We start from the raw sequence: 21,980 nt of genomic DNA, 5'->3' as shown, positions 1-21,980 counted from the left end.
CAACCACACCACTCATAATGTCCCTGACCCCCCCCCCCCGACACACACACACTCACAACAGTCATATTGTCCCTGATCACAACCACAACAGTCATATTGTCACTAATCACGGCCACACCAGTTACAGCATCCCTGATCACTGCTACACCAGTCACATTGTCCCTGATCACTACCACATCAGTTACAGGGTCTGTGATCACTGCCACACCAGTTACGGTGTCCCTGATCACTGCCACACCAGTCCCAATGTCCCTATCACTGCCACACCAGTCCCAGTGTCCCTGATCACTGCCACACCAGTCCCAGTGTCCCTGACTACTGCCACATCAGTTAAAGTGTTCCTGATCACCACTACACCAGTGCAGTGTTGCCTCTGCTTGCTGTCTGTACCAATCCTGGCCTGTTTATTGACCACATTTCTACCTGCACTGATCCTTTGCCTGCTTGCTGACAAGGGGTCTGCCTTCGCCCAAATTGACCAAATCTGCCTATTCCGCTGACTGTTCTTGTGAGACACCAGTCCCAGCCATCCTCTGTGGACAACTGCACTCCAGGAACCACAGGAACGCCTTTGTTTCAGCATCCTATACTTCTTGGCCAGTGAACATGGCATTCCTGGCAGCAGCCACTTACCACTAGTTTAGGCTTGCTTGGCTTACAGGAACTGGGACTACTATAGGTAACGCTACATTAATCTATATTCCCTGATCACTCCTACAGAGGCAACCATTACAGTGTATTTTGTTCTGACACAATTGGTTGATTGGTACGATGAACAAGATACAATGTCTGGTACATAATCAGTCCAGACACTGAAAAAGTCTCACACTTGTGCTATCAACATGCTCAGGAGGAGTAGTAGAATGCGTCTTGGTGGGAATTCTACGCATGGCAATGCTGTGTGTGAGAAATACATTTTTTTGCCAACTTTGTGTAAAAAAAAAAAAAAAAATATATATATATATATATATATATATATATATATGTGTATATTTTCATTTTCTTTCCCCATTTCCGAAAAAATGTTGGCAAAAAAATGAACTCTTCAATAGACTTACTATACCTTTCATAAAATACCTTGGAGTGTTTGCTTTCCAAAATTGGATCATTTTGTTGGTGTTTCCACTGTCCTGGTGCTCCAGGGCCTATACAAATGTGATTGGTAGTCAGGATATTAGAAGCGCAATTTATGCCCTGTGTTCTAAAGGTACGCCTTGGATTTTGGGCCCCTCTATGCATCTAGGTTGTGTTAAACTCTCACACATGTGGTATCAGCATTCTCAGGAGGTGTAGCAGAATGTGTTTTGAGGTTTAACCCTTAGTTTGCTTTTGCAAAAACATGCTTTGTGTAAGAAATAACTTGTTAAAATGACAACTTTTGTGAAAAAATAAAAAATATATTTTTTTAATTTTCCAAAAAATGACAAAAAAAAAAAACTCCAAAAACTCATCATGCCTTTTACTAAATACCTTCAACAACCTACTTTCCACAAAGGGGTTATTTGTACTGTCCTGGCATTTTAGGGCCTCAAGAAATGAGACAGTCAGTACATTAGGACTGATCAGTTTTGAAAGTGGACTGGAAGGGGGTGAAAGTGTCTGGACTTGAGGTAGTTAAGGTAACATTCTATAACCCAGGGTCAATGAATATCAAGCCTGTGTCCTGTAGGAAGATAAATGTTTTGTTCTAGTGCTGAAAAAATTCAATAATAAAGAAAATAAATGCAACAGTACTATAAAGACTCCATATACTTTCTAATTTGTATCAATTTATTTCATACACCTACTGGTAAGACAAACTCTAGGTGCAAAAAGTAGGAGGGGAAAATAAATGTGTGTGGACTCACAGAGAAAAACCTAAAAGAAAAATAATCACTTTTGGCACAATATGAAGAAAAATGAGAGTGAAACGTACATGTATTCAGCAAATGTTCACATACCAATCAAGACAGACTGACATTTTTACCTGTGTGAGGGAGAAGAGAATAACAACCCAACAAATAAGCATAGGCAATGTTTTTAGAATCTTTCTTATAATTGTGTTGCCCTTGACCTCCAATTTCCCAAGCGGTTGTTCCTATTATCTTATAGCAACACATAACAGAAAAATCATCAAAAATAAATGTAATTATATTTAATAGTTACCTTCCATAGGCCAACTATTAGGCCAGGATCAAGGTAAAAGAGCTTTATAAGAGAGTCGTGTCCAATGAATCTGCTGGATCTTTTGAAATCCTTCAAGTTGTACTCAGCGATGAGTGAATGCCTTTGAAGCCTTGTTGGTATTATTATAAAAAAAAGTCAGTTATTTCCTGTGGTTTTTTTTTGTTAACATTGATGAATAAACAAACAGTCTGACTGAAGAACATTGTCTATTTCTCTCCTAGAAGCCTCATCATCACACATTAGAGCATTTAATGGAACTAGGTTGGAAGAGACAGACACCTCATATATGATACTTTCTGTTGTATAATTATGAAAAGTGCCTCTGTATGATGTATTATAGTTCATGTCACTTCAAAACTTCCTACGTTTTTTCTAAATGTATATGTCAAAAGCCCCACATTATTACAATCTTTAACAAGATCATAACCTACCTGATTTAAAATACCCAATAAAGAATAAAATCATATTGTTGCACAGTGCTTAAAACTTAAACCTATGTCATTAATACATAAAGTGTCACAAGATAAACAGTATACGATTTCCCCATCTACCGTATTGTTTTAGGTGCTTTTTCACTTAGTACTAGCAGTTGCAAATGTAGGTTGAAGCTTTTAAAGTACCATGCAGCTCCAGTTTGTAAATGTTGAACACAGACCCTAATAGGAGTGTTGATTGCCACTTTCACACCGTCCAGCAATGTATCGGAATGTCACTTGATTGAAAGCGTGATATCTCGGTCATCGCTGCAGCAATAATATCAATTTTTTAGGGCCAGCGATTCCTTTTAATGTGTTCAAAGAAGCTGCTGGATTTATTTTGCAGGTGGCGGAAGGAAGTCCCACTAATGCACCTTTCCCACACCATGTTTTCATGTGAACCTGTCCTAAGAAGTTTTCACCTAAAGCTGACCACGTAATATTCAGTGGGCAAAATATTTATTTGATCCCCTGCCAATTTTGTAAGTCTGCCTACTTACAAAAGTAGATAGTCTATAATTTTTTATCATAGGTGTATTTTAAATGATAAAGACAATGTATCAACCAAAATACCAGAAAATAACATGATACAAATGTTATAAATGTAGTTGCATTTCAGCGTTCAGTAAATAAAAATAAGTAATTGTTCCCCTACCAACCAACAATAGTTCTGGCTCCCACAGACTGGCTACAGTATGTGCTCATATGGTGCATGGGTTAGTCCTGTCAATTTAGGCCCCTTTCACACAGGCGGACTGTTCAGATCCACCTTTCCGTTTTTTTTTTTGGCGGATCTGAACAGTCCCCCCATGCATCTCTATGGGGGATCGGATGTCAGCGGAGACATGTCGGCTGACATCCGATCTGATCCGTCAAATCTGGACGGATGGAAACCCTATTTTGCATCCGTCCAGCGGATCGAATGGGATCCGTTCTCATCCGATTTCCCCCATAGAGATGCATGAGGAACTGACAGCTGTGTCTCCGCACACAGCGCGGAGACACAGCTGTCATCCTCCTGCTCGGCGGCTCGATCACCCACTGAGAAAAACGGAACCCGTCCGGACGGACGGATAGTGTGAAAGGGGCCTTAAGAAGGTGCTCCTAACAACTCGTTATGTGTATAAAAGACACCTGTCCACAGGATCTTTCTTCCATTCAAACCTCAACATATGCAAGACCAAAGAGCTGTCAAAGGACCTCAGGGACAAGATTGTAGACCTGCAAAAGGCTTTAATGGGCTACAAAAACATCAGCAAGAAGCTTGAGCAGAAGGAGGCAACTGTTGTAGCGATTATTCACAAATTGAAAAAATACAAAAAAAAAATCAATCGCCGTTGGTCTGGAGCTCCAAACAAGATTTCACCTCATGGGGTAAGGATGATCATGAGAAAAGTGAGGGATCAGCCCAGAACTACACAGGAGCATGTGAAATATCTCAAGGCAGTTGGGCCCACAGTCACCAAACAAACAACTGGTAACGCAATATGCCGCCATGTATTTAAATCCTGCAGCCCATGCAAGGTTCCCCTCATGCACAGGCCTGTCTGAAGTTTGCCAATGAACATATAAATGATTCAGAGAAAGTGCTGTGGTCAGATGAGACCAAAATTAGCTCTTTGGCATTAACTCGACCGGCCGTGTGTGGAGGCAACATTATGCTTTGGGCAGTTTCTCTGTTAAACGTACAGGCAGACTTTGCCGCACTGAGGGGCCAATGGACGGGGCCATGTATTGTATAATCTTGGATGAGAACCTTCTTCCCTAAGCCAGAACACTAAAGATGGGTCTTTCAGCATGGCAATGACCCAAAATATACAGCCAAGGCAAAAAAGGAGTGGCTTAAGAAGAAGCACATTAAGGTCATGGAGTGGCCTAGCCAGTCTTCAGACCTTAATCCCATAGAAAATTGAAAAGCTGAAACTTAGGGTTGCCAAGCTACAACCAAGAAACCCTAAGGATTTAGAGAAGATCTATACAAAAAAGTAGACCGAAATCCCTCTTGAGATGTGTGCAAACCTAGTACCAGCTACCAGAAACATCTCATCTCTGTGCTTGCCAACAAGGATTTCGCCACCAAGTCATGTTTGCTTGGGGATGAAATACTTATTTTATTCACTCAACTGCAACTCAAATTATAAATACCATTTGTATAATGTGTTTTTTTTCTGGGTTTCTGGTTGATATTCTGTCTCTAGCATTTCAAATACACACATTAAAAAAAAAAAAAATTATAGACCCTTAATTTCTTCGTAAGTGTGAAAACGTACAAAATCTGCAGAAGAGATGCTTGAGGGGGGATATGATATCAATGTACAAATACTGTACTGTTGATGACCCTAGCATAAGGAACAAACTTTTCAGAAAAAGGGAATACAATAAGATACGTGGCCACTCTAAAACTAGAGGAAAAACGGTTTAACCTTAAAATATGTAAAAGGGTTCTTTACTGTCAGAGCAGTAAGGATGTGGAATTCTCTTCCACAAGCAGTAGTATCAGCAGGGAGCATCAATAGCTTCAAAAAACTATTAGATGGGCACCATAAAGACCACAACATAAGGGGGTATAGTCCAGGGCTCAAAATTTAAAGTCCTGAGCTACTAGCCAGGCCTTAAGGGTTACTCGCCACCAGTTGCCCCACCTAACCCCTACCCTGCCCCGCCCCTAAATGCGCCCTCATAAATTATTTTATAAAATTACACTTAAATGTTTTTGCATGAATGCAGACATTGCACAAATAAATAATAATAACTTTATCAGTGCCCATCAGTGCAGCCTCATCAGTGTCCATCAGTGCAGCCTCACTAGTGCCCATGAATGCAGGCTCACCAGTGCCCATCAATGGAGCCTCATCAATGCCCAACAATGCAGCCTCACCAGTGCCCATCAATGCAATAAAATAAAAACTGGAAGGGGCCTAAGAGTGCCTCTTAAGAACGGCTGCAAAAAGGGATGCTCAAACCAACTTAATGTAAATTTTCAAAAAACTTTATTGAGGATCAAAAATGACACAGTCTAAAAATCTACCCCAACATTGGGGAACAATATGTAAATATAGACAGGTGCAGAACTATAACTGACCACACACAAGACACATAAAAAACAATGACTCACACACACATAAGGCCGGCCTTACACACATACTGGAAGATCTGACCTGCAGTGACCAGAGTAAGCTGCATACATCCCAAAAGGGATTTCTGAATGCTGCTATCTCATGGGTCTGCTGGTCGGCATGCCACAATAAGGTATTGTAACCTGGTATAATAAATGACCAATGAAGCTACACCAATGGTTCAGAGGGTCATGGACTTCATAAATTGAACTATTATCTCGTCAACCCTGTGCTTCAAAAATGACAATGAAATAGTAATTCTAGAGTCCATTATCAGGTGAATGAGAAGCACCAGTAAACTATTCCGATGCAGGTAAACTTTAACACTTCTGCTATAATTGAAAAGCATGTAAGCTCTAAATTTCCAGCGCAGTTTCACCATGAAGGGGAAGGTGTCAAAAGGAATGTCTGCATACCGAGTACCATGGGCTGTTAGAAAAGCCAGTCCTTGGGATGGGTAATGGCCAGTATCCTCGAAGGGGTGAAGTTCAGATCCTCTAGAATTTGGGGTAGCACAATCAGGCCGACATATATCCCCCTGTGACAGAAAGTCTCTCTCTTTGGTAGTGGATGAAAGTGCGGGAGCTGGGGAGAGACGCAGTATGATGGAAAGACTGCGCGGGCTCACACCATGGATAGGCTGTATCCCATATTAGTCAGTTTTGCCATTGGCCAAACAGTGGCCGTACACTGGTTAGCATGGATGTACTGTATAATTGGGTCAGCCTGGTGGTCACTGCCTTTTCTCTATCCCCTTAAAAGTAATGACTTATGCTCACCGTGCACTAGTGGTCTTAAATGGAGGGACTTCTGTTCATCTCCTTAGGGTATTCTTAGGATGAAGGCCCGATGTTGAAGGTTCCGCTCCGGCATACCACGAGGAGGTGGCGTGTTCCGGGTATGACAAGGAAACAGCGCCGTGGGCGGGAGCTGGAACGCTGCGGTGGCTCTTCCGGGTGGTGTGCGGCCGGCGTGTGACGTCAACGCGTTTCGCGTGCGTGACGCACGCTTCGTCAGGACGATCAATGCAACCTTAACTGTGCCCATCAATGCAGCTTCACCCATGCCCATCAATGCAGCCTCACCCATGCCCATTAGGCAGCCTCACTAGTGTCCATCAATGCAACCTCACCTGTGCCCATCAATGCAGCCTGATCAGTGCCCATCAATGCAGCCTCACCTGTGTCCATCAATGCAGCCTCACCTGAGCCCCTCAATGCAGCCTCACCTGTGCCCCTCAATGCTGCATCCCCTGTGCCCATCAATGCAGCTTCACCCGTGTCCATCAATGCAGCTTCACCCGTGCCCATCAATGCAGTCTCACCTGCGATCGCTCCCCGCTGAGAGAGAAGAACGATCAGCTGTTGTAAACACAGCCGACCGTTCTCTCTGGAATGATCTCAGAATGCCTGTGATCCTTCTATATAGGATCACAGGTCTCTATGATCATTTCAAAAGCCTATCCCCCCCCCCCCACAGTTAGAAACACTCTCCTAGGCTTACAGTTATCCCTTTGATCACCCGCCGTGTTAACCCCTTCCCTGCCAATGTCATTATCACAGTAACAGTGCATATTTTTAGCACCGATTACTGTAGTAATGTCACTGGTCCTCCCAAAAGTGTCAATGATGTCAGTTAGGGGTTCGATCTGTTCGCCGCAATGTCGCAGTCCCGCTAAAAATAGCAGATCCCTGCCATTATTAGTAAAAAAAAACAAAAACAAAAAAAAAACAATAAAAATGACATAAATCTTTCCCCTAGTTTGTAGAAGTGATAACTTTTGTGCAAACCCATCAAAATACGCTTATTGCGACTTTTTTTTTTTTTTACCAGAAATATGTAGCAAAATACAAATTGGCCTAAAATGATGAAAATATTTGATTTTTAAATTATTTTTGGGGGGGAATGTTATAAAGCAGAAAGTAAAAAATATTGGGTTTTTTTTTTTTCAGAATTGTCGCTCTTTTTTTGTATATAGCGCAAAAATAAAAAAATAAAATCTCACAGGTGATCAAATACCACCAAAAGAAAGCTCTATTTGTGGGGAAAAAAGGACATCAATTTTGTTTAGGTACAGCGTCGCACAACCGCACAATTGTCAGGTAAAATAACGCAATGCCGAATCGCAAAAAATGGTCTGGTCATTAAGGGGGCAAATCCTTCTGGTCCAGAACTGGTTAAAGGCCCATTTCTTGCCCAAAGCACTTTCTTGCCCCTCTCTTCTGGTGTGGAGATTGGGGTTAATATTGGGTTTCTATATTTTTCTACATTACTCAGAGCTGGTTTCTCCCAAATGTACTGGCTCCTTTTGTAACACTCTCTTTTACTTAACATATACAATTCCCTCAGTCCAAGCAAGTAATTATATCTCTATAGTATAAATAAAAGGGCTTAAACTATGGAATAATCTTATTTTCCTAATCTTGTTAGCATAGATCTGATAATAAAGATGTGCTGAAAATGCATATTGATAACGCATGAACTTTTAGGTGTGCACTTAAGACAGTTACAGGTCAAACTGAAAAAATATACATACCCATTTTTAGGAGTACGCAAACAATCAGTCTGAATCTTTGTAACTCCATGGAGCTGAAGTGTGACCAGAGATTGAAAGCCAGGCCAAGTATAACTATTCCAACATATTGTAAGGGATGTATCTCTAAAAGTAATATCAGACTGCTTAATCATAGTTTCTTTCCCATTAATATCTTTGAAAGTAAGAGCCCAAATCAATCCAGACATTCTGCAAACAGATGAAAAAAGACTTTTGGTAACTAGGAACTTAATGCCCAAAATAAATATTAATACAACATATTCAATTTCCACAAAAAACAAGTGTTTTAAAAAATAGTGGAAAAAAAAAGAAATGTTGCTTCTTTGCAATGTGGCAACCTGGAAGTGTTCTGCACACCATTGTTGTACATAAAGCCATACAGATTGCAGAGATTTTAGTAAACATTTTTACAAATGCATACCAAAAACTAGTGTTTGTTTGACCATTTCCTTTCTATAACTGATTTCTGAACTAGAGAGTCAGACTTCATTATAACCATCTAGGGCAATCTCAGGATTGTAATGAGAAAGCTACGATGTCTGTGTCCTTTAGAAGAGTACAAACTATAGGTAATCTGAACCAAACTGAGCTTAAATTGTAGGAGATGCCAGAAATTAGATTTTTATCCAAGGCTCACCATTCATGTTACAATCTGACCATACAATCTTTGTACATCAAATTTAGATTAACCAAAACCATGTAATATGGGGACCTACCTAAACTAATGAATCAATTGGTATCTGATCAGATATGCTCTTGTAATAAAGGGTCATTTTACCGTAAAAAAAAAAAAAAAAATTATAATAAATGTACATTTTTTTTTTTTTTTACAGGTAAAAAAAATGTGCATTTACTATTTTTAATTTTTTTTTTCCACTCAGCAGATCGCCGATGCCACGCAGGTCTCCTGCAGACTGTTAGTGTGAGCTATCTGGCCATACATCGTATGGCCAGGCAGTTTTTTACACTGACAGGAAGACTTAAAGAACTACAAGAGCGCTCTCATAGTTCAAAGTATTTTGGTGTGATTCCTGCGCTGTCTTGGGAACCTTATATTAAAATCTTTTATCCCTGATGCTGCTTGTATAATATCTGAACCTTGGACAGTCTACTAAGTATATATTACTAATATTAATTTATATAGTTGTACTCTACTGATCAGCTACAATATCCCTGAAGCGCCCCCCCCAATATACGCTCTGATAGTTCATTGAAAACTACAAGCCGGCAGCTGCAAAAGGATGTCGAGATTTGTAGTTCAAACACATAACTCTATATGGATTATGCGGTCATGTGGGCGGAGCCCCGTATGGCCATGCTATTTATAAAAAATGACAGCTTGTAAGGTGAACTTCTCCCCGTACTGCTGTCACAATGAGAGGAGCGGCTGCAACTACAGTGGGGATCAAAAGAAATTTCAGTGGATTCTGCCATAGACTGTTGCTAGTTGCAGTATATATGTACAGTGGGGATCAAAAGTTTTGGCACCCCAGGTAAAAATGTGTATTAATGTGCATTTAGAAGCCAAGGAAAGATGGAAAAATCTCCAAAAGGCATCAAATTACAGATTAGACATTCTTATAATATGTCAACAAAAGTAAGATTTTATTTCCATCATTTACACTTTCAAAATAACAGAAAACAAAAAATTTGCGTCTGCAAAGGTTTGGGCACCCTGCAGAGTTAATATCTTGTACTGCCCCCTTTGGCAAGTATCACAGCTTGTAAACGTTTTTTGTAGCCAGACAAAAGTTTTTCAATTCTTGTTTAAGGTATCTTTGCCCATTCTTCCTTACAAAAGTCTTCCAGTTGTTTGAGATTTCTGGGCTGTCTGTCACGCACTGCTCTTTTAAGGTCTATCCATAGATTTTCAATTATGTTGAGGTCAGGAGATTGTGAAGGCCATGGCAAAACCTTCAGTTTACGCCTATTTATTTAATCCCCCTTGGATTTCGAGGTGTGTTTAGGATCATTATCCATTCGTAGAAGCCATCCTCTAACTTCAGCATTTTCACAGATGGCATCAAGTTACCATCCAAAATTTTCTGAAATTTTATTGAATCCATTTTCCCTTCTACTCGTGAGATGTTCCCTGTGCCACTGGCTGCAATACAACCCCAAAGCACGATTGATCCACCCCCATGCTTAACAGTTGGACAGAGGTTCTTTTCATTAAATTCTGTGACCCTTCTTCTCCAAACGTACCATTGCTCATTCCGGCCAAAAAGTTCAATTTTAACCTCATCGGTCCACAGAACTGGTTTCCAAAATGCATCAGGCTTGTCTATGTGTTCATTTCCAAAGTTCAAACGCTGATTTTTGTGGTGAGGACGTAGAAGAGGTTTTCTTCTGATGACTCTTCCATGAAGACCATATTTGTTCAAGTATCTCTTTATAGTGGAATAGTGTACCACAACTCCAGTGTATGCCAGATATTTCTGGAGGGATTGTGCAGTCAAATGTGGGTTTTGAATTGTTTTTCTCACAATCCTGCGAGCTGTTCTGTCTGATATTTTTCTTGGTCTTCCAGATCTTGCTTTAACTTCCACTGTTCCTGATGACTGCCATTTCTTAATTACATTCCGAACAGAGGATATTGACATCTGAAATGCTTTGCTAACTTCTTATAGCCTTCTCCAGCTTTGTGAGCGTCAACTATTTTCAGTTTCAGTTTTCTAGACAACTGCTTAGAAGATCCCATGGTGCTGATTGTTGGGGCAAGGTCAGATGAGTCTGGGCATTTAAAACCTTTGAGATTGACATCACCTGGTCTTCCCAGACGATGATTGAGAACAATCCATGACACTGACAGGTCTCAGCCTTGCAAAGGGGGAAGTGCATGCTATAAATTCTGCAGGGTGCCCAAACTTTTGCAGACGACATTTTTTTTTGTTTTCTGTAATTTTGAAAGTGTCAATGATGAAAATAAAATCTAACTTTTGTTGACATATTATAAGAATGTCTAATCTGTAATTTGATGCCTTTTGGAGATGTTTCCATCTTTCCTTGGCTTCTTTATGCACATTAATACATATTTTTACCTGGGGTGCCCAAACTTTCGATCCCCACTGTACATACATACTGCAACTAGCAACAGTCTATGGCAGAATCCACTGAAATTTCTGTCTTTTGATTTCAGGTATAAATTAGAAGCTCACGTTAGCTTGTCTGTGGAATATCAGCAACTCAATGGATTATATTTTGGGTTAGCTTGTTTGAACATATATTTCCTTTTGTCAGATGCGACTAGTATAAACTGGAGGATTTCGCATTATGCTATGAACACATATCCCTTTCTTGCACTAGCAACTGATAGAGTGACCTTCATTACTGTTTATCGAATTATAAGTTTGGAAACTATAGAGATGACTCTTTCACTGCCATTGGCTCCCCTTTGGACCCTATTCCATGGCGGTCTTTCCTTTCGCTATCGTGGTATGTGGTTGGTGGCTGGGCCCTCAGGTCAAGATGGTTCTTCATAATTATGAAACATGTATATGTATGGCTTTTTTTCTTCTTCAGATCAATTTTGATACAATATTTGGCTTTCAGCTCCTGAAGTGGAGTATTCCATGAAACGCGTTGGGCCACAAAAGACCAGTATATAAACACTGAAGAAATGACACTTTGCTACAATGTAAAGTAGTGAGTGTACAGCTTGTATAACCATGCAAATTTGCTGTCTCCTCAAAACAACAACATACAGCCATTAATGTCTAAGAGGTATGAGAGTTTTATGTTATCAGTGTAGGACTTTGATATTTTGAAGAAACGGGCTCAAAGTTAATTTATATTACCTACTTGACAAATGTCATTTTATCCCTGTGTAAAAAAAATATTAGTGGAGTTTTCTTCAAAATCATTTACACTTACTTTACTGCCTTTTCCATATTAGCTGGTACACCAAATGCATTGTACTTTTTTGCAGATTTCAAAATCTGATTCATTCTTTTCTCTGTTCCAGTTATTAATTCACTGATATAGGTCTTCTTCCAATAACCAGGCTCTTTGTCTGTAATTGTAGTGTCATTTAATCTTTTGCCAGCCAAATTCATAGAATCAGATTTCCAACGCAGATTTTTCTTCATATGTAAACTGTAAATTTTAAACCACAAAACACTAAAAAAAAAAAAAAAAATTAATTAGTTAGAACAGATTATTAAAAATAAATATATATATATATATATATATATATATATATATATATATATATATATATATATATATATATATATATATATATATATATATATATATATATATATATAGCGCCGTAATACATTCAGTGAATACAATAAAAAAATTGCAAATGCATAAACCAAACATCCAAATCAAAAATGACAGTCCATTGTAATATCACATAAATTAGTCCCCGTATGAGTCCATAGAGTGATGTGATTAAAAGCGCTCTTCATTCCTTCAAGCAATGTGCCCATGTGCTCAGAAGACCTGTCTTCTGATCAACTGCAGATAGGACTGTCATTATTTACTGTCACCTGCTCCCACATCACTGATCTTGAATTGTGGCCACTTTTTTTTTTTTTTTTCACCGACACACTGAACCGCTGGAGTAAGTTTTGATGAGCTGAATGACCACCGATTACTACAGTGATCTTGTAAGCGGCTGGAATGTGAGCTTTTCTGGATTGGGTGCACAATGCACATAATTAGCTGTCACACAAAGATCTTCTGAGCACATGGGTGTTTATTACTTGAAGAAGTGAAGAGCACTTTTAATCACATCACTTTATGGACTCATATGGGGACTAATTTATGTGATATTACAATGGACTGTCGTTTTTGATTTTGAGGTTTTGCCTACTGCAGCTTGAAAAAGCTAATTACAGCGTTTTTTGTTTTACTTATATTACTGAATATTAACAATGAAGTATATATATGAATAACATACATAGATATGTATGTAAACCTTCTATATGATATTTTGTTTCATTCTTGCTAAATCCTAGCTTTAACTAATATTGAGGACTCATGTCTGTATGTCAAGAGAGGCTTCAGTAAACATGTAGAAATTAATCATAAAACTTTTCTAACCTTGCCAAGGATCTAGAAGGTGGTCTGGATTTGTAAGCTCTTTGTCAATATAAGGTTCAAAGTTTATTTGTAGGTAAATAATGCTGTTATACTGAACCTAAGAGCAACACAATACTGCCATCTCTGGTGACTGACTGCTACTAGTTGAAGTCTTAGGTTAAAAAGTCATTTCCAATATATATAGATATATATATTAATAATATATTATGGTGTTACCAGATTAATTCCTTATTTAGATACACGGTGGATATTAAATGGACATGTAATAGATGAGAGTATGGATAGATTTTATGTTATTTTAGGATATTCTTAAATGGAGAAATCCTATAGTTTTAATATTCAATATACTGGTCAACCAAGAGGTGTCACCCAATGACCTCACCAGTTAATGAATAAGATGTCCCAACCAATGGGGATAATGTTACTCCCTCTGGGTTTAACTTATGGTAATTTTAATAGTCCTTTGTTCAATACCATATAAAAAGGAGAACCCAGATGAGAGAGAGAGAGACAGGACATTGCACAACATACATTACACATACAACACACACGCTACTACAGCCATGCATATACTCATCTACACATACTCCATTTTGCTCCATTATGTATCTGAAACTGGGAAGGACACAAACGAAACTCCTCCCTACCTGGCCACCATCTTGGGAAGGTAGCCATCTTAAGGACTCTGGTAATGACCATTTAAGCTAGCAGCCATTTTAAATGGGGTAAAATATACCTTGCTAATTATTTGATTATTATTTACTATCATTTATTTCCTTCCTTACATGTTTTACATTTAATGCTAAAGGGTAACGAGATTACAGTCCCAGCTGTATTAACCATAAGTAGATTTTTCTCTAAGAGCTGATTTTTGCTTTTTATACATTTTTATTAATATCAGAGTTAGCGCATATTGGTCTCATGTTTTGCATGGCCTATTCTCGCTCCATCTGCAGTGAAGTGACTATCGGCTGTGCATTGCACAGACAATTGTGGTCTGATTATATAAAACATTTAAATATGGTTTCTACTACATCTGGGGAAAACATAATCTTGCTTTATTTTTACTTTCATTATTAAGCTACAAATCACATTGCATTCATTGTTTGAAGTTTGTATTTTATGTAAAGTTATCTTTTTGTGTCATCTCAAGTTTGATCATTTATTGTGAATACATGTCTCGTGAATAAATATTCTTATATATTCCATACTGTAGACTGTTTTCACTAAGATTGGTATATGCTTTTAAAAAGAAATTAATCAATAAAAAGAATTTGCTACATATTGATTCGTGGAAATAAGTGGAGATTCTCTTACCTCACAGATCTTTGCTTATTGACATAAATAGACACTGTTATATTCAGAGCAGTATAAATATTCTGACAATATATATATATATATATATATATATATATATATATATACTGTGACAGGAAGTCAGGTAAATCTGTGGATGTAGTCACAGACAGGAGATACATTTCCACCTGGTTTAGAAAATTCACCAATTACTATAGGGTGTCGGCTGCAGAGGTAGCCAGGACGGCTTAAGGAAGTTGAAGAACCTTCAGCTCTTCAGAATGAGGAAATTAAGGCCTCTATAATTTGTCCAGAGGAAGTCCTATTGATTGCTGCCTCCTGACGCTGTGTGAGCTGGGGAGAGGAGGACAGTCAGATGTGTGCCTCCCTGAAGCTGTGTGAGCATGGGGAAGACCTCCTGGAGCGATGTGCGCTGAGGAGGGTAAAAAGTGTGAAGACTTCTCAAGGTGAGAAAATGAACTATTTCTATGTGAAGAGAAAAACCAATGGATGTTTTCTATGTGAAAGGAAAGTCCAATGAACATGTGCTGTGTGAAGAGAAAAGGGACATTCTCTATGTGAAGAGATAATAAATGGACTATTGATAGTCTGCTGTATGATCAGCCAAGTCTGCCCAACAGTAGGTTGGGGACAGACTTCATTAGATAGGTTCCTGTGTGTGAGAAGGTAGCCGCCCACAGTGGCAAAGATTTATTTTGTGTTTTATTTTATTTTGGATGTTTTTGACGCTTGCAGTCTGGTGAAGAAAATTGCATGAATAAATCAAACTGTTGTTTGCAACCACTTCTCGGCTATCTCCCTGTGTAACGAATCCCCCCAAGGGGTCATCCACGCCCGTGTTGTGGAATTATTCCTCAGGTACAAAATACCTGTTACCTGTTAGTCAGTGATACCAAATCAGACAATATATAGCTATATATATAATGAGATCAGACAAGACTCAAGATGGCTGAATCATAGTGACCTGATTTATTACAACATTGCTGGAGTTTATATATACTCAAATATGGGTTTGTCATTACAATCTGACGTACAGAAATGGGTTGTTATTAACATCTTTTATCCAATCAAAGTTAACAACTAATTATAGTAAGCATTATGTCAATCTAGATCGTGATTCTCTGTCATAAAGGGAAATTTCTTGGTGACGCACAATAAAAGTTCCAAAGGGGCTTTTAGAAGATATTATTGGCTTTGTGGTCAGCTGTCCAGACAGAGTTGATATTCTGAGAGATAGGGAATTTCCACTGTTTCGTTCATCTGATATATTCTTAGCCTTTGCAAGCTCAGTGACACATGTAAAGAAATCAAAGTAAAATGAGATTAACTCGAAAGACATTTTGTTTAAGATAACCATTCTAAATGCCAGTCAAGGCATCCTGTAAAGGCCAATAAGGTATCCAGAAAATGCGAGACAGGTATGCCACGACATCTCCCCCCTCTTGAGAATTTATTGATCAGGCTAACTAACTACCTATTCCGCTTATCAGATTCATCCAAGGGAGCAGCCCCTTACGCTTGGAACACTGGCCCAGAGGGCAAACCTCAGTGGGGGGTGTCCGAGTCTTGGTAAGGTTCTGAGGCGGAGATTACTTCATACATGGGGGTTTGAGGTGACAGATTTCTCATTACAGCATACTCAGCATCATCAATCCCTTCTTATTTCCGTATAGAGTTGAAATAGGTTGTCTTCTTGGCCTTGGTAACCTTATCAACCAAACACATAATTATTTTAATTCAACAGATAACTAGAGATCATAATTATCATAAACATCAATATGAATACACCACTTTCATTATTTTAGGAGATAAAGCAAAACCTCCAAAAGACTGTGTTCATTAAGATGGGCGGACACTATTGGAAATAAAGAGGTTGTAGTACCTGTTACTGTGACACACTGAGGAAGTAATCTATGGGCCTTATTGACACAGACATAATAGATTCCCAACCCTGAATGTGACCACCCTGGGGTGAAAATGGGTATTAATAACTTTTCTGCATAATACCCCAGTATCTGTCTGAACAACAGAAACCTGAGGGCTTCTCCTAGATGAGAAATGTCCATATTGTCATTTAATATGGCTCATATTTTATGTTTAACAGTTTCATTTCTGTAATGCATCCATGTTTCATTTCATGGGCTGTTCACAGTCAGCTGTGGGCAGGATATGTTTATCAGTGCTTGTGAACAGTCCACCCTCCCTACATCAGTTTTTTCCATAGAACTCTATACACACTGTAGGATTCTTGAAACCTGTGACTTTTGGGGGAATTAACATGTCCTTTTGTGCACTGGTAATGTTTCTATAGGATTTTGAAAACTCTGTCTGATTTAGATCCTCTAATGCAAGTGGGTTTACTAGCACAGATATAGTCTGGGACTCTGGGTGTAATTGTGGACATATCTAACACCCTGAGTACCCTGACTTCCTGGCTACCTGGTATTTAAACTTAACAGTACATTGGGCCTTAGGTTGTCTGTCTCTTTTATACCCAACATTCCCATACATATTAAAAATTAAAAGAAAATCATTGTACCACCTTTTTTCAATGACTGGCGTGAATTCATGTATCCCTTCTACCTTGAGGGATGTTGGTGTAACCAATTGCACTCTTAGTAGCCTTACTTTATGACTTAGTATCCTCATTTGGATCTGGTAGGAATGAAAACACACTATTATGCATTTTATGTCAATTGCTTTTAAAGCGCTGCAACACATCTAGTGAGATCTGAGTGTGTGGCTTGCAATTTCTGTGGTAAATAGAGACCTGCTTCAGGTACCCACACCTCTCTTGGGAGTGTTCCTGACAAAGGAAAAAAAACGTAAAACAATCTACCTGTTTCTGCTATTATTTTACTCAACTTGTGTTTTTTTTTTTTTTTTTTTTTTTACCATACAACCTTTTGTACCTTTCCGCTACTCTGTGAGTGATATGGAGTGTAAAAGGCTTTCTCAATATTTAGTGCGGATAGGATCTCTTGTAGAACCCTTCCTGTAAAGTGAGTACCCCTGTCACTTTCCATAGTTTCTGGGATTCTATACCTGCACATTACCTGGGGCAAAGGCCTTTTTCCTGTGGTTTGTACTTTACCCCTAGAGACTGGCCAGGCCTTGGGCCATCCTGAAAAATGTCTATACAAAACTAAAACATGTGCATAGGGACCAGACTGTGGGAAATCAATGTAATCTATTTGAACTCCTTGGAAAGGACAGTCTGACTTAGGTGGTGCTTTTATGGGGTGCTTACAGCTCTACCAACATTGTACCTAGCACAGGTAAGACAAGAAGCAGTATATTTTGCAGCTACTCCAGGAAAACCTGGTGCTAACCAGTGTTGTATTACCAAGGTGGTCATTAGAGTCTTTGAGATATGACACGATCCGTGAGCTGCGGCTGCCACCCTCGGGTATAGGGCCTGAGATCAGACAGAAATGCTCCTCCAGCAACCAGTTACATCCTGTGTTGCACCTTTCTTCCGCCACTTCTCACGCTCCTGTGAGGGGGCTTTTTCTGCAATGATATCAAGATTGCCATACTTACAGGAGTTGGTTGCTTTCCTAGGAGTGTCAGTACCCGGATAGGGACCTGTTCCAGTGCAGCCTTCTTCGCTGCTCTGTCGGCCCTTGCGTTTCCTGCAGCTTCTTCTGTGTCCTCTCTTGCATGTGCCTTGGTTTTTTTTAATAAATGGCCACCTTGGTGAAACACTGGAAGACTAAGAACAGTCTATTATATCTGCATGCTTTTTCTTGGCTTACCGAGAGAACTTGGGCTGAGGTCAAAAAGTTACAAGCTTTCAAAAATATGACCAAAATCATGTCAATGTGAATGTTAACTCTTTAAAATTCACAGGCCTTTGCCAAAACCATCAGCTGCTTGTGCTTAGAACTTTAGATTTAATGCCTCTGCATTCTTTTTGTTTATTTATTGCTGTTACTACTGCATACCCAGTTACAGGCTTACCCTCCTCTGTTTATAAACATGATACATCTACATAAAGGGTCTCATCAGTGCTCCAGTGAGGAGCCTTTTTGGCAGGGCTCAACAATTCAGATTCTGCCATCATCAGCTTAAAAACAGTCATGGGGGATATTTAACAAACGTTTTTTCCCCTCCCCCTCTAATGCCTGCTCCTGTACTGGAAGTAAACTGGCTTAAAAACATTGCACCTGTTTTATCCAGAAGCTCTTTTGCAGGCTGTGGCCCGCACACAGCTTGAGGATCCTTTTATCACTGGGTCAAGCTGGCCAGAGACATATGCTACATACTGGATTAATGGGCACTTCATCTGAAACTGAACACTGAAATTTTAACTCAAACATTACTTTTTTTTTTTTTTTTTTAAATGACTTCCCCTTTTCCTTTGAAGCCAGGCAGGAAACCGCTCTCACCCCTGTTACTGTTATTCAGCAAACCTTTGGGACTGCTTCTGATGGGACATGCGGACACAGGTTAGCTGTATACCTTATTTCCTGTCTATCTGGGGGTAGAGGGGGTGGTTGCAATTCTTTGCTCTAATGTCCTGTCTTTACACTATTTGTAGTAGGTCACTTTTTATACACCCATAATGACAGGAAGTAATGTACTTTTATCTTTCAAACAAATATCCTCTAAAACTTTGTTCCGAATTTCAAAAATCTTATCAGAGGTTCCCCTTTGGTTACGGAGGGTGCCCCTGAAATACCACTTAATATACCATAATAATATAAAACGTTATTCTATTTTAAAACTTTTGGCTCAGTGCCAATAGGGTTCAATGGTCATGTTAATTGCGGTAACCCTTAATGTCTAAACAAAGATTCCTGGTTTAAAGGGCAACATATTATTTTTCATCTTAGTTTAATTTAATACAGAATAACCCCAAAAATATCATATGCCGTTCATTTATCATATAAAGAAACAATCTTTTTCTCCGTGCTACAAACTCCCAGCTTATAAACTACTTCCTCATTTTATATCAAAGACACAGAGCCTGTTTTTTTTTTTTTTTTAGAATTAAAGGGCAATGAGCATCCTTACATTCTACTATTGAATACAAGATTGCTGTGCTTTCTTATGAAACAATTCAACACATTATTGTTTATACTTGTTTCAACTCATTTATCATAATACTCATTCAACTTCATACTCTCCTGCTTCCATATTTCTGCAACTGATTTTAAGTTTGTTCTTGCCAAATCTGTTTCATACATTTTACAAAAAACCTGCCAAACCCTAGTATCAAAAGTACCTTCTCGTCTTATCCTACAACTAGGATTATTAGCTGTCCAACCACAAAACTTTTTGATTGGCTGTGTAGCCCATTCACCATGCTTTTGAAGCATGTAATCTAAAGCGGTTGTCCTTGTGACCCTTTTTATCGACCCCTGGTCGGTATCTACGGAAACCCAGTTTCCCATTTCACTGTTATCCAAGATATAGAATAACTACCTATAACTCCTAACTACCCTGACCTGGACTTCGGCCCTTAGCCGATACACAATATCAGGTTAACTCCCAACTACCCTGACCTGGACTTCGGCCCTTAGCCGATACACAATATCAGGTTAACTCCCAACTACCCTGACCTGGACTTCGGCCCTTAGCCGATACACAACATCAGGTTAACTTCTAACTACCCTGACCTGGACTTCGGCCCTTAGCCGATACACAATATCAGGTTAACTCCCAACTACCCTGACCTGGACTTCGGCCCTTAGCCGATACACAATATCAGGTTAACTCCCAACTACCCTGACCTGGACTTCGGCCCTTAGCCGATACACAATATCAGGTTAACTTCTAACTACCCTGACCTGGACTTCGGCCCTTAGCCGATACACAATATCAGGATAACTTCTAACTTAAAATCAGCCTATTACCATATGCATATGCATATGTTTACATATATACTATAACATAGAGATAGAAACCTTTACATGTATATGAAATGTCAGGCTAAAACAGTCATATACATTCAATGCTTGCTACGTCTCAAATGGACACTCCGAAATGAGACCGCTTTACCAGAACACAACTGGGGGTCACGTTCCTGCGTGTCCAAGACACCCACAGTGGTGAGGGTTGACCCAACCTCACCTTTCGCAACAAATGTTAGTAGCAATATACACCGACTAAGAGTTTAGGTTCTTTAAGAGGGTATTACGTCAAAAATAAAACAGAGTTACCTGGACGTCATTGGATGGACTGAAAAACATTGTAAGCAGACAATGGGCTTACCTGGCCAGATATTTTCAGTGTATCCAATGCAGTCCAGATGTCTCACTCCGTCCGCAGATGACGTCACCTCTCCTGGGCTCAAGCTCGCCAAATTGTTGTGGAATTTTTCCTCAGGTACAAAATACCTGTTACCTGTTAGTCAGTGATACCAAATCAGACAATATATAGCTATATATATATAATGAGATCAGACAAGACTCAAGATGGCTGAATCATAGTGACCTGATTTATTACAACATTGCTGGAGTTTATATATACTCAAATATGGGTTTGTCATTACAATCTGACATACAGAAATGGGTTGTTATTAACATCTTTTATCCAATCAAAGTTAACAACTAATTATAGTAAGCATTATGTCAATCTAGATCGTGATTCTCTGTCATAAAGGGAAATTTCTTGGTGACACACAATAAAAGTTCCAAAGGGGAGGGCGTGTCCAAGCCGCGGATCCGGACGGTCGCATGTAGGAGACGCTCTGAGCTAGATTGAGCCTTCTTATCACTCCCCGGGGCCTTTTCGCTGGAAAATTCTATTCCTCTCCTACTTGATCACCCCCGTGGGACTTCATAGTGTATGCCTACCCCCAAGAAACGCAAGAAGAAGCCCGTCCAGCGGTCCCTGACGACCTACCTTCTTCGAGTCCGGGAGAAGACTATGTCCCAAGATGGCGCCCGCAGCCCGCAGGCTCCGGCGGAGGCTACAAACCAGGCCGCCCCTGCTCCTGTCCCTGCGGACCGCAGTGAGTATACTCCGCAACTTACAAAAGCGGATCTGGAAGATAGCCTTGCCATCATGTATGATCGCATCGCTCAAAAATTTCAGGCCGAACTCCACAAGTCCACGAACACTCTCACCGCGGAGATAGCGGCTTTAGGGGGCAGGACGGACATGCTGGAGACCAGGCATGATGAGCTAGCCCTGGCTCACACTGACCTGAGAAAGGATCATGAGACTCTCTCTGATACGGTTGTCCAGCTTCAATCACACCTAGAAGATCTGGACAACCGCAATCGTAGAAATAACCTCCGGGTGCGGGGGTGCCGGAGACCACCACAGACCTTGCGGCTGCAATGAAGA

At 39.7% G+C, this 21,980-nt stretch overlaps 1 protein-coding gene across 1 annotated transcript in view; it reads right to left on the bottom strand.

Annotated features, from left to right (window-relative positions):
* Positions 1 to 21,980, bottom strand: part of FBXO15 (F-box protein 15) — a gene marked incomplete at its 5' end in the record, with an annotated part of 243,412 nt that overhangs the window by 155,212 nt on the left and 66,220 nt on the right. Inside the window, 3 exons of the mRNA XM_082257658.1 lie at positions 2,146 to 2,275; positions 8,295 to 8,501; positions 12,186 to 12,431. Coding sequence (XP_082113784.1) covers positions 2,146 to 2,275; positions 8,295 to 8,501; positions 12,186 to 12,431 — 583 coding nt within the window. The remainder of the gene's footprint in view (positions 1 to 2,145; positions 2,276 to 8,294; positions 8,502 to 12,185; positions 12,432 to 21,980) is intronic.

Source organism: Pelophylax lessonae (genome assembly GCF_965119305.1).
Source record: "Pelophylax lessonae genome assembly, chromosome: 5".
In the NCBI taxonomy this organism is placed as follows: domain Eukaryota; kingdom Metazoa; phylum Chordata; class Amphibia; order Anura; family Ranidae; genus Pelophylax; species Pelophylax lessonae.
This window is presented reverse-complemented; position numbering and strand designations above follow the sequence as displayed.